Raw genomic sequence first — 13,462 nt, 5'->3', positions numbered from 1 at the left:
TTGAAAATTGGTTTTCTGGCTGTATTGGTTCTCTTAAAGTTGGGTAGTTAAGGCACTTCAGTGTGGCAGGTTAAGCTTCAGAAACTGATGGGAGTATGTTTGAACCCTAAAGGCAGAGAACTGACACAAAAAGAAAAAGTATGAGCTGCAAATAATTGGAGGGAGTCAGACTATCGCAGCAACACTACTACCAAGCTGTTGAAAAATAGGTAGAATTCAGGAGTACAAGGCCAAAGATGAAATGTTTAGTGACCAGCAGCTTGACCAGCTTGGGTTTGTAGGGCAGAAACTAAGGTGCTCTAGAAAGAGCTGCTTCTCCGTGGAATAATTTTAGCAGTAAGTACAGAGCATCTTAATTATGTAGGTCATTGCAGTTTGCTCATTTATGGGTCAGTTCTTATCAAAATTGTGATAACTGGCCACGAAAAGATGGAACAATATGGTAAGCACACTTCAGATATGGTAAAACACAGCCTGCTTTGTGAAAGTCAATAAAGAAGCCAGAACAGACAAACCAACTCGATGTTTCTAGACGGCAGCTAATCAACTTATAGAAAGAGTAGAGCAAAAGCTGAAGTAGTCTAACAGCTAAGAGTGTGTTTGTGATAAACAGATTAGACAGATGGAGGGGGAGATATGGTGACAGTTTTAAAATAACAGGATTATGTAGTGATGATTCAGACAAGATGTGTTTGTGGAAATAACTGTATGACTAAAAATGATAAAAAAGAGACCATGCATCAGAGAGAGCACAGGGAAATTATCCTGGAGCCGACATGACACAAAAGGCTTGTCATCCATCCCATTTAAGCTTTGAAAAAACTTGACAGTCATAAAACTGTGTACTATTTAAACTGAAAGCAGATTTCATACTGAAACTGAAAAAATAGGAAATAAATAACAAAAACATACCTCCACAGTTCCCATGAGTCACTTTTTATAATGATGTAAAACTGAGGGCAGTTTTTGCTCATTAAAAGACAAAATCCTGTAATGGTGTGGGCGTGTTTTGTTTCTGTTTTATTTTTTTATGTTGTCTTTTTTTATGATTTCAAACTACACTTTCCCTGCAATTGGAGAAATATAACAGAATCACCTAGATACTCTGTTCAGACCGCTGTGCTGTTTAACCTCCTTTTTTCTTCAATGTCCTGACTTTGTTAGCCAGTCATAGTTCGTACATCTTCTCATCTCTCGCATTGTTGTCTCCTGTTATCCAGGTTGTGGGTTCATCTATGCAGCTGATTGGCGATCACCAGGCAGAGGACCGCCAGCTCATTTCAGAGGTGGTGCTGGCTAAGATGAACCAAGCACTGGCCTCCAGGTCATCTAGCGTTTCCCGCTCACCAACGCGCTCCCCTCAAAGCCAAAAGCCAGCTACTGTGCAGCCCCAACAGGTGAAGCCTTTAATATGTTGCATTGTGTAGCATTTGTTCTACAAATACAAAAAAAATTTGCACCGCTAGACCTCTTCCAGTGTGGCTGCTGTTTTAAAATCTCCCTGTGGAAATCATGTCCTGACCACTTAAAATTGTGCATCTACAAAGGATCCTGATGAATAACTTCAGGTTTAAAGATACTGTAAGCCTCTTTAGAAAAGTACATAGATGCTTCTGGTTATGCTCCCAACTGATGGACTCCTATAAAGGTTACTATTTGGTCTCTGGGTTTGAGCTAGAGAATTCATTCTCATTACCAACGATAATATTTTAACATTAAAACTGGATCAGCTTTACAGAGATGGCTGATGTTTATATCTTAGAGAGCAAACATTGAAAGCATAGCAATCATAAATATGGCGGAATCAGGAAATCCACAATGTGATCTAAAAGTAGCAAGTGTTTCCAAGGTGCACAGGAAGCACCTACTGTAGTCCTTCACAACTCGCTATTGCATCCTTACCTTCATTTTCCTTTATCCCCAACCATTTGGGGTAGATAGTTGCCCCTCACTGAGCCTGGTTCTGACGGAGGTTTCTTCCTGTTAAAAGGGAGTTTTTCCTTCCCAGCTTTGCCAGGTGCTTGCTTATAGGGGGTCGTCTGATTGTTGGGGTTTTCTCTGTATTATTTTAGGGTCTTTATCTTACAATATAAAGCGTCTTGTAGCTGTACTATTGCTGTATATACCGGAGCTAGGTAGTGCAGTGGTAGCACGACTCACCTTTGGAGTGGGAGTTGCAAGTTCGAGTCCCACGCATGAAGGGTCCTGGCTAGACCCTTCATGCTAAAAACCACAAAGCCCTGGAATGGTGCGGCTGCAGCACGGACACAAAGGTTTTCACTGCAACTTGTACTCTTTATGATACTGAATGTGACAAATAATGAAAAAGCTTGCTGTTTTGTTTTGAGGCCACTGTTGTTGTGAAATTTAATTGTATATAATTTAATTTCCCTTTCTCGTTTTTTATTGCCTTGCCAACTCTTTTTTTTCATTGATCCCTTGTCTCCTCTCTGTCTACTAGACTGCTGCCCCTAAGGAAGGACTGGCTGATCCTAACAGGACTTCAAGCCAACGTCCTCAACCTCAAGGTTTCTGAACATTATTCACCAATGTAAAAGGGCTGCTGCTGTACCATGTCTAGAAAACACTAACTAAATTCATCATTGAACAGTCCCCTTGCTAACATCACTTTCTGAGATGAAGTATCCACTAGCTGTTAACTTGAACATCTTCCTTATCAAACAAAGTACTGCCATCAGAAAGTAAACAGGTGGGAAATAAGTATTCAGTGCTTTCACATCGTTGTATTGGGACTTGATACTGTAACACATAGATGCCCGATCATCCAGTTTACCAGCGATCTGTTAATAGACCTGTTTGTTTTTTTCTGCCAAGAATTAGACAAGAAGACCAACAGTAATGTCTTCTCTGTACTGTAGATATGCAGCTACCATTAGCTTTGCCTGGGCATGGAAACTGGGAAAAACAGCTTACCTGGCAACCCGATCCACCAATAAACACCTTTAGAACTCACTGATTTGCACTTTGACGTCATGTGTTGCTCTGTGGCTTTCACAGGTTTTGTATTCATCAAAATTATGACACACATCTTGTCAAAATGGGAAACTTTGATCTGCTATGGTTTCTTTGGAAAGAGCCATGCTAGCTGTTTCCCCTGTTTCCAGGCTTTGTTTTTAGCCTACCTAATTACCTACTGAGTGTAGCTTCATGTTTACCGTATAGGTACAAGAGGCATATTCATCTTCTCATCTAACTCTTGGCAAGAAAATGAAGGAGTGCAGAAGAGTAGAAGCAGCTTGTATTTTGTGAGCATACTGATCCTTGTTCCTTGAACTCAACAGTTTCCTTCATTACTGCCTCAAACTAGTATATTGATATCATGGCTTCACTTCGGTGTTGACAGAAATGATTGGTGCACTAGTCTGGGTCCAAGAACAGCAAGAAGCCTCTTCTATCTGTCAAAGCAATGCCTTGCCTCTTTTTAACTTGCGGCATTCATTTATATTAACAAGCCAGTGTTGTCTGTTTTTAACTTGTGGCATTCACTTGAATTAACAAGCAAATGTATATTAAAATGCACTTAGCCAGCATGTTAAGTTTAATTGCAGATGTAATGTAAGTTTTCAAACGTGTGTGTGTGTGTGTGAGAGAGAGAGAGAGAGAGAGAGTGTGTGTGGTGGTGTTTGTGCTCAGGGCTGATGTTTTAAAACTAAGTGTGCCTACTAAACGCAGTGGTAAAACGCTACCCAAAGTGTTACATTAACAAAGCCATTAATGTTGGAGTTGTTGTGTTTGTCTTTGTGTGAATTTGGGTTTGCATGTTTGTTCATTGTGGTTTCTCATTTTTTGCATGGGTGTGGCAAATGCCTGTACTCCATGTGGTGGTTAAGATGTTGTAGAAATAGCTTTTTGTGTCTTATGTGAATTGATAGAGATAAATATGTGCCTATTGAGTGTTAAGATGTGCAAATCGGACTTCACTATATATGAATTATGCATTAATAACAATGCCATATGTGATACTAATTTAACACTGTGAAAACATGTGCACTTATTGGTGGATTAATATTTTATTTTTATGTGTTCTTTAGTAAAAAGCAAAATAACTTACAGAGATTACCATCACTCTGCTTGTTAGATTTTGGCCAGCTCAATTGGGTTTCTGTGGTTTCTGCTTAAATCATTTTTATAATCTTTAAATTGCATTTTTATGCTAAATAAATAGATTTCCTTCTGGCTGAGCAACAAGATCTTGACTTTTTTTGAGTAGCTGATTAGAGTTTGTGTTTGGTTGTAAATAAGCCTCAACTGTTTTGTGTTATAATACTTGAAACAGGCAATCTGGCTTCATAAAGTGCAAAATATGATGTTTTTTTTCTCTCACAATTACAACACCTGATTAAATTAAGTTTTAAAAAAATTAGCATACTTTTCTTTGTCTGCATGATCATTCCTCATTTGCTTGGATCCAGACCATTGAATTGCTAATATTTGAACATCTGGCTATAGATTTGATGAAGATTTTGATTTTTAAACCTTTTCTAAATAAAGAGATTAAATAATATTTTTAATAATATAGCTAAAATCGTTTGCCACTTTCTGTACTTGCTTGACTGATGTGGCGAAAATCAATTATAATAGCGGTCAACAAAATATTAAGCAAATCTCTAAACACAATGTTCCCTAATTCTGGGTTTGTAGCCAAGCAAATTGTTATTGTGTCTCCCTTTATGAATTATGTTTGTACAAATTGTATTTTCTTTGGTTTTTATGCGCCGTGAGTCCCAAGCAACCATTGGGATGCTTTATGACAATCTGATCAAACGTAAGACTCGTGGCCAATTAGCTGCTTGACAGCAGTGACTCTCTGAGAACACATGGGATGAATTTTCATGAAGTTTTTGTAATGAGAAAAAATATATATAAATCCATAAGTCCATAAACAGGATTCTGTTTACATTTTTCAAGCTGTGTTCAAAGAGGCTTTATAATGTAATTTACATTCAGTAATTCTGTTTTGGAGAAAATGAATTCTGAACTGCTGGAAACTCATCCCTGCCCTGCCGCTTCTAGCTCAGCTTGTGCAATCACTTGATTCTTTTGTGTTGCATGTCCCGCCACGTTGCTGCTTGTGTTTGGATCACTTGTTCTAAACCGGTATTTCTCCGTTAGCTCCTGACCTTTTGTTGTTTACTGTCTTTCTCCTCACCGTCAGTCTGATTCTTTCCTGTCACTGCCTGTTTTAATTTCGCACTAGTGCTGGTCACGTGACTTACTGTGCATAACACTTGGCATGATAGGCGAATCACCGCACCTTCTTTTAACTGCTGTTCTGCCTCCCCCTGCTGGTCATTACAGCCAAAACATTCAGAGCCTGCTTTGCCCCAGTCTATTCTTGATAGATTAGTTAGATAGGATTTCTATGAATGTCTGAAATCATTTTGTGAATGGGCATGTTTAGATTCAAGCTCATTTTCTTTGTCATGTTCTGCTTTGGTTTTTGGTGAGTGTTACAAATGCCTGGTTGTCTAACGCTGCACTAACAGTCTCTAGAGTTTAAATACTGATGCTTGTATGTTCTATTATTAACCCCCTTTTTGCATTTGGGTGTTGTATAGCAGTGGAAGTACAAGTTCATATAAATATATTTCATGTTTTAGGTGCACCAGTGAAAGCGCAGAGTGTGGACACATCATCAGAATCAGCTAAGAGAGCATCTGAACCAGTACCAAAGCCCAGCCAGGCTCAGAGACCTGGTCCAGGTCCAGCTCAGAAACCAGCTCAGGCTCAGAAACCAAGCCCAGTGCAGAAAGCTGCCTCAGTCACAAAACCACCAGTACCGAGGCCTCCACCAATGATGAGAGCCCCGTCTGTCACAAAGCCAACCCCAGATTCTGCTTCCACTTCAGCCCCAGCCAAAGCTTCACCATCATCCCCTGCAAAAGTACAGGCAGCTGCAGCTCCAGGCTCTCCACCAACCAAAGCAGCAGCCGCAGTTTCTGGCCCCGCTGCAGCCTCAGCTGCAGCTCAGGCTTCTCCCCCAGCCTCTCCTCCAACCACAGAGCAGCCCAAGCCCCAGCCTCAAGGCTCCCCATCCCCAGCACCTGGCAAACCAAAAGATCTTCCCCCCAAACCCACACCACCTGCAAAACCCATTCCTCCTATGCGCAGAAATTCCAAACCACAGCTCCAGCCTAAGCCACAAACCGCACCTCCTCCGAAAGCTTCGCCCACACCCCAGCCCACTGCCCAAGCACCAGCTCAGTCTTCAGATACAGCCTCGGTCTCTGCCCCAGCACAGGTTCAGTCCCCAGCCAAAGCCAGTCAGGTCCAACATAACATCCAGTCTCCAGCTAAGGCTCCAGTTCAAGTTAAGCCAGCTGCTGCTTCCCCGAACCCTGAGCCAGTCCCAGCTGAAGCAGCCGCAGCACCGGCTGAGGCCGAGGCAACAGTGGAAGAACAATCGCAGCAAAAGACTCACCCTCTTCTGAAGTAAGAGCTGAATTATCAACACGCTTATTTAAAGACATTCATTCGTTCATTTGAATACAAATTCTCCTTTATCTGTCTTTTCTCGATTTCCCCCTCCTTTTCTCCATTCTCTTCCCAGTAAATCCCAGTCCCTGACCAATGCCTTCAACGCCTTCAGCGACTCTTCTTTCTTCCGCGGGGTCTCAAGCTCCGGAGGCGAAGGCCAGGAGGAGGCAAAGGCCGAGACCATTCGTAACCTTCGAAAGTCTTTCGCCAGCCTTTTCTCTGACTAGACACACCCTCCATTTACCATTGGCCAGTGATGACTTGATTGACATTAAATGTGAACCAGTCTGAGATTAAAGTTTGTGTGTTAACTGTACTGTATTCCCTCTGTCCCGGTCCCTCTTCTGCACCACTTTTAGCTTTCCTGTGTGAGTAACAGTGAGGCCTGCTGGGTAGGATGTTCCGTGAATGAACCCAGACTAATAGGTCTGAAGGAGTTAAGTCATTGATATAGAATATATTATGATATAGTAGAAAGAATAGAATAAAAAATTATTTTTTCCCAGCGCACACAAAGGAACAGAGTCTAAGGTATAATGAAAGTATAATATTAAAGACTACAGATGGAATGTACATAAGTTTATATACAGTATATAAATGCAGTATAAACACAACTATAATGGGAGAGAAGCCAATAATAATAAAAAAAGAAATCAGCAGCACTTTTTGATTAGCTTTGCAGTCAGTGACATAACTCTTTCATTCAGTAGCTGGATTTATACAAATGTTAATGTTCAGATATGACATTTGGTTTCTCCTACATTTGATGGTTTCCAGTGAATCGTTGTTGGTCAGCAAGTCAGTAAAAAGGGAAGAAGAAAAAAAAAGAGATACTTCTTTAAAAGATTTGTTCCTGTCTGTGTAAATCCAGCCGTTGTGTCTCTCTGGTCCTTGGCTACCGACTACTGGGCTCGTCATTGCTGCCCCTTTTTGTCTATAAGCCTTGAAGTTCATTTATGTGTGCGTGTGTTTTAGGGGGGAGGGGGGGGATATCTGTGTGTTCATTTGTGTTCACTTGTTGTGCATGGCTCCTCCAAGTGTGTGACTTTTTGGAGCAAGTGAGAGCTCTATCAATGTTAGACTTTGCCCTCCGTTGCCTCTCTCTCTCTCTCTCTCTCTCTAGATGTTGTAGCCTTATTGTGAACATGTTTTCAATTCACAGCTATGTGTGTTAGCTGTGCAGACCTGGGTCAATTGCATATTAAAATGCATTCATTCACTATGAAGCTTTGAGCATTGGAATCTGCTGTTTAGGAGGAGCATGGCTGGCGAGTAAATGAATGCATTTCACGTGGTAACTCATGTCTGTAGTTGTGACTGGTGATTTCTTGTTTCACCTCTGTGTAGATCTATCAACAGTATTGTACTTTGTTGATTATTCTCATGAAAAGACATTGAGACAGTAGTGCAATAACACCTCGACATGACTGTTGAGTGCTGTCACCCTATTATATTATCATACATACGGGATCTGTGTATGTGTTGAATACCTTACTCTTACATTCCCTTTAAGATTTCTTTCCATGGTGACTCTCCAGGTTGCTCTTTACGTGCAGTCAGCATCTGATCTGAGTACTATCACAACTGTTGGTGTTTCGTCCTTAGCCTTGTATGTATAGGTGCAATGAATTTTACGCAGCCTGGATTGAACCCTCTACCTTCACCGGTCATTTTTGGTTCAGTTGTTGCATTTCAAGAACGTACGCGTAAAAACAAATCCTACGACCTGCATATCAACCTGTCGGCTTATCCATTTCCATGACTATGTTGCAAGTAAACTTTGACATATTGTATTTGTCAGAAGTTTATTTATTTTTTTGTAATATATTTATTTATTTTTGAGGTTCCATATTTATGGTAAAGTATAAAATGTTTGTTTTATATTGTGTTTTTATTTGTAATGCAATCCTGCTTTGCATGATCTGGTGACTGGTTTTTTTTTCTGTACAGATAAAAGTTAATAAAGATGTGGTTCAATCATCCCACTGATTCACTGAGAGTCATGCCAGTGGCTGTGTCTTTTCTTTGAGTGTTTTCTTCACATGGGCACATCTATTTCACACTCATAAAGAAGTGTGGTGCATCTGTGTAAGCATATATGGCCTGGGATAGATGTGGATATTCACCAGTCAGGGAAAGTCTAATTAAAAAAGCTGCTGTTGAGCAGACTAAAACCAAGTTCACCACAGCCACTGCTTCTTCTGATTTCAAACTACAAACCTGAAAAAAAGTACGTTTCTTCTTCTTTCGCTTCCTCCCTTTAAGGATTGCCACAGCTCATCAGCTGTCTCCATTACCATGTCACCAATCCTAAAATACTGCAACATTGAAACCGCTGTGAGTAAGTTAAAAACAAAATATGCAACTGCTAAGACAAGATTTTGACTTAGGTGTCACCGACGTCCATGTGATTGTGTCACATGGATGTCTGAAGAGTCTGAAGAGCTGTATGCACTGGCATGGCTTGTCTAGCAGGAAATTTGAGACATACCACATATCACAAGACAAAGCTTTGATTAAAGTGATTAAAAGGACTTTTAAGCTTTAAGACACATGACTGTTAAAAGCATCTGTTGTTGTATCTGTTGAATTGTGAACTCAACAGATTTGCCCCAGTGTGAAGAACTACACCCTAATTTACCAGATAAATGTTTTTTTTAAAAAAAGCACACGTGGCGCAGCCTACTGCTACTGACAGACATCAGCTAAGAAGGTCCCACATTCATTCATCACACTCTTAGAAATATTCACACTCAAAATCTTTACTGAGATACATTGTTTAATTTGTTGGTATGTCATTTTGCTCTCAGCATATATATTTATTTTCCTTTAGATGAAAAATACTAAGACATCCACAACAGAGTCTCCCTAACAAATCTAGCAATGCCAGAAGGCTTACTGTATATCAAAACATTGTAGAGCGTTATATCTTACACAGGCAGCACAATATTTACATTTTAGGAACACTTAAAAGTAGAAAAATGATCATTTGCCAGCACCATCACATAAATTTAAGCGAGCGAAGTGTGAATTATTGATGCCTCGTGGTGTTTTATTTAAGAGGCACTGGGTTGAATTTTCTCATGTGAGGCAGCAGATGGCACTGTGTATATGTGGAAGTGCTGTCAATTGTGTACTTGCCATTTCTCAAGATTAGCATTTTATAATTATTTATTACACTCTTTAAAAATACCTTACATATAAATATCTCTAAAACATCTCTAAATATTTCTCTAAAAACATTACTTATACATACAGACGTGTGTAAAAGCACATATTAATGACACTTTTAAAAAAAAAGTTCTTTGTCATATTTTCCTCATCCTGTTCTTCTTTCATATCCTGCCTTTAATGTCACGCTTTTGTCACGCTTTAAGAAGGCGAGTGGCGGAAGGGCCCTTTTCACATGTGCCACTTTAGCCTTTAACATAAACCACAATACTTTTGCGTGAAACTGAACTTTTTTTTCCCTCTCTGTTGTGTAAAGATGCAGACAGTGTGTTTACTGTATGCAGCATAAAAAAATCTGACATAATCAGATGCTTCATCTACATCGCAAAGGGTTTCAAGGTAATGTCAAGAATAAACGATTTATTAAGATCGCTCTTTTTAAAATTAAAAACAGAACCAGTTCTTCAACAAAGTCTGCCAGCGCTGATAACATGTATACAGTATGCACAGTGAAGACAGAGGAAACACACTTTGCTTTTGGCTCTTGGTCCATGGGGCAACCAGTCAACAGAGATCTGTGGGAACGTCTCCATCACGTTGCTCAAAGGGACATTTATGTGGGCGGCTAACTCACCAAGCAAGCCTATACTAGCCAAATCCTGTTTGTCTTGGTGCTCATCCCAACCTGCTGGAGGGAGAGATGGGAGATTAAATGTTATAATCTAAACATTTAGTTCATTTGTCATCCCATACATACGAGCATGGAGGGACAAATCAAGCCAGTTTGGCCGATTTCTTCTGTCATAACGTTAACTGTGAGGGTTTCAATTTCCTCACTAAAAGCCGCGTTGATTTTTGAGCAGCTTGCACCCCTCCTAAGCCTGAAAAATGACAAGTCTTTTCCACTTTATAATAATCACGACAGCGTAGGAGAGCCCTGTTAAGATACACAAGTACTTTGATGATGAACATTTTCAGATACCAGAGCTCCAGTCTGCTGGGATTCGACTCTATAAACAATCAGAAATTATTGCTTTGCTTTGTTTGTAACAGCCAAACTCTCAGGGGTGTCATTTTTTTTTTTATCTCTGCAAAAAAAGAAAGAAATTCTGCATGGGGAGGATGTTATGCATGTGAGACAGAGTGAGAGAATATGTGTAAGTGTGTGTGTGTGCGTGTGTGTGTGTGTAAATAACCAAAGTGTAGCAGCTGTCTCAGTCCACCATACTGAGTTATAATAGATCAAAGGCAGCTAAACTGAAGCTTACTGTTGCACTCGCAGGGTAGCAAAATTAACAGCTGCATTTACCTGCATTTGAAAGAGTTTTTTGTTTTTTTTTAGAATTGATTGCAGTGTTGAGCAGTGAGTGGCAGGGCTTAACATCGGTTGCGTTGAATTGCTTCAAAAGCAGGTTGAAAAGTCACCTCACACAGATTCTACCTTGAAGTTTGAGAAGTAACACCATCAGGTATCTGTTCACACATTTGCTTTAGTTTGGTTTTGACACAAATCCCACTACAATTTTTGGACTTGTTACATTTTTATTGAAAGACCTTCTAAGAATTCCAGCACATGCTATAGATTCATATTTATTTGTTGCAATCACAGTAACACGACGACGGCTAATAACAGAGGTCTCTATTGCAAACCAAAGATTACAGTTTGCTAAAATTACTTCCTGAAAAACCATAAATGCAAACCAGGACATGCAGTTCTGCGCATGCTGTTTCAACGTCATACATAGCCACCTCAAAGCGAGCAGCCCCAACAGGTCAGACTCTGGTCAAATGACACTTTGACCAAAAAAAAAAAAAAAAGGGGGGGGGGCAGCTTTATTGCTTTGTGTGTTTTCTACAGGCCTCTTTGTACCTGTTGGGCTGTTGTACATTTAAGCACTGGTAAATGTTTAAAACAAAATCTAATATGTGGGTTTGTTCATGGGTTTTGTTTAGCCAGCTGTACTCATGCAATGGCACATTTCAGTCTAAACACCCACCTGCACCATGAGTGCTGAGATGTTTCATTCGTAATCTTAAGAATAGCTCCTTCAGTCTGTGGTAAGTAGGGTATTTACAGCAGTTCAACATCCGATATGTAGTCAGATATAACAAAATGTGATTTCAAGATAAGGATGTTAAAAAATATGAACCACATCTGCTTTCAGTCAGCAGAGTAAAAAAATTAAAAGTAGCCCTTAGATTCTGTGTCTAGTTTACCGTTACAGAGCGAGCTGTGTGTTGAGGTTAGTCGAAGATCCTTAAATCTACAACAAAGTCTAAAAAGATGCAGCACGCAGGCAAACTTACTATTCATTGTGCACCTGTTTTTGCACTAAGCTGACTTTCAGCAGGCTAGCTGACTGTCCGGATGGCGTTTCATGAACTAAGTGATGCAGCAGAGTACAATTTCAGCTTCAGTAAACACATGAGAGGGTCGACAGGATGTTATCTGCTAAACGACACTCGCAGGATTTCCTAGTGAACTAGATGACTTAATTGCACAGTCAAATGATCACCCTGTTGTCTTTCAGCAGTTGAATTCAGTCCCGTCTTCTGAGACCAAAGACTGTGATGTCAGAAATATGACTGTAATCAGCTCGATAGTCATCACTGGTAAACTAAGTGACTAAGAGGGGGGGAGCCCGACAGACAGCAACAAAACAAGCAACCACTTACTGTCAAGTGACTGAGTATCAAAGGAACAATTCACTATTATTGGGGGATGAACTTAATATCGAAATTTAAATTAGATGGTTAACAGTTTAGTACAGCTGCTACTAATGAAGTAGTTACAAGTTAGCTTTCAGATTTGATGTACACAAGACGTCAGCTTAGAAAACACGTTGCACTGTTTTCGATTAAGCTACCGACCAGTACTGGAACTAAAACGAGCCCCACCTTAAGAAACTACATCAACAAACCCGTGCTTACACGTGAATGCATCAGTATTAGTGATCCAATAATATCAAACAAGAGAGTTAATCCAAGCTATGACTTCTCAGTGTGTGCCTCCATAATGAAAACTGTCAAAGTTTAAGTACGTGTAATTGAGTAATGGAGTATTTTTTTATAACGATTCTAGTGAATCACGATATATAAATTACATTAACCTGAAATGAATTTTTCTTGCCATGTTCAACTGGTTGTCTTACTAAAAATAAAAATAAATTTTATTATTTTTTTTAAAACTTTAAAAAAAAAACCTTACCAAATAAAATGTAGCCTTACTTGCTTAATCTGCAAAACCAGTATCAAAAAGCCGAACTAGTTCTTGGAGGGGAACAATACTTTAAAGAAACTCACTTGTTCCATACACAGTTCCCGGAAAAAAAAAACTAGCGTGACACATAGCAGGTAAACGATATACGAATGCAGTTTACTATTGGTGCATCTTAGTTAGAGGAGCTTCTCACAAGTGGTAAGGGTATTTCATTAGTTTTTAACCATACCAAAATGTGATTTTTTTTCTTTTCTTTTAGCAGTCTTTGGTCTAAGGTAACCCACTGAGCTCTTTCCTATAGTCAAAATTATATCAAACTATCTTAGCTACCTGTAAGTTAGGCAAGAAAGTGAATATGTGCTTTGCTGAAAAGGTGGAACTATTCCTTTAAGTTATTTGTTCCACATGGCTAAACACCTAAGAAACAACACTTTTAGGTCTGAATTTTACATTACCTGTTTCTCCCATATGGGGCAAACAACTGAGAAAATCCACTATAATGGGTAATTTGATGCCTCTGCCTGTGTCCTCAAGATCCCGATCGGTTGTGTTGAGAGGGAGGAGAGAGAGCGA

The 13,462-nt window shown here is 39.7% G+C and overlaps 1 protein-coding gene and 1 long non-coding RNA gene across 3 annotated transcripts in view; one reads left to right on the top strand and one right to left on the bottom strand.

Annotated features, from left to right (window-relative positions):
• Positions 1-8,497, top strand: part of syn2b (synapsin IIb) — an 88,021-nt gene extending 79,524 nt beyond the window's left edge. The window contains exons 10-13 of the mRNA XM_005932304.3: positions 1,221-1,397; positions 2,462-2,528; positions 5,622-6,453; positions 6,572-8,497. Coding sequence (XP_005932366.1) covers positions 1,221-1,397; positions 2,462-2,528; positions 5,622-6,453; positions 6,572-6,725 — 1,230 coding nt within the window. The 3' untranslated portion in view covers positions 6,726-8,497. The remainder of the gene's footprint in view (positions 1-1,220; positions 1,398-2,461; positions 2,529-5,621; positions 6,454-6,571) is intronic.
• On the bottom strand, positions 7,456-13,455 carry LOC121815215. 2 transcript variants are annotated; one of them, XR_006054889.1, is made up of 2 exons: positions 13,345-13,455; positions 7,456-10,357 (listed from the first exon to the last, which is right to left on the bottom strand). It is a non-coding gene; the product is annotated as an uncharacterized LOC121815215 (long non-coding RNA). The 2 variants fall into 2 exon arrangements; XR_006054888.1 differs by having other exon boundaries at positions 7,456-10,354; positions 13,345-13,444.
• Between the last annotated feature and the right edge of the window lie 7 nt (positions 13,456-13,462).

Source organism: Haplochromis burtoni, unplaced genomic scaffold, assembly GCF_018398535.1.
Source record: "Haplochromis burtoni strain Fernald_Lab_line unplaced genomic scaffold, NCSU_Asbu1 Contig_156, whole genome shotgun sequence".
Lineage (NCBI taxonomy): Eukaryota > Metazoa > Chordata > Actinopteri > Cichliformes > Cichlidae > Haplochromis > Haplochromis burtoni.
Note: the sequence above shows the minus strand (reverse complement) of the source record. Positions and strands in the feature narration are given on the sequence as shown.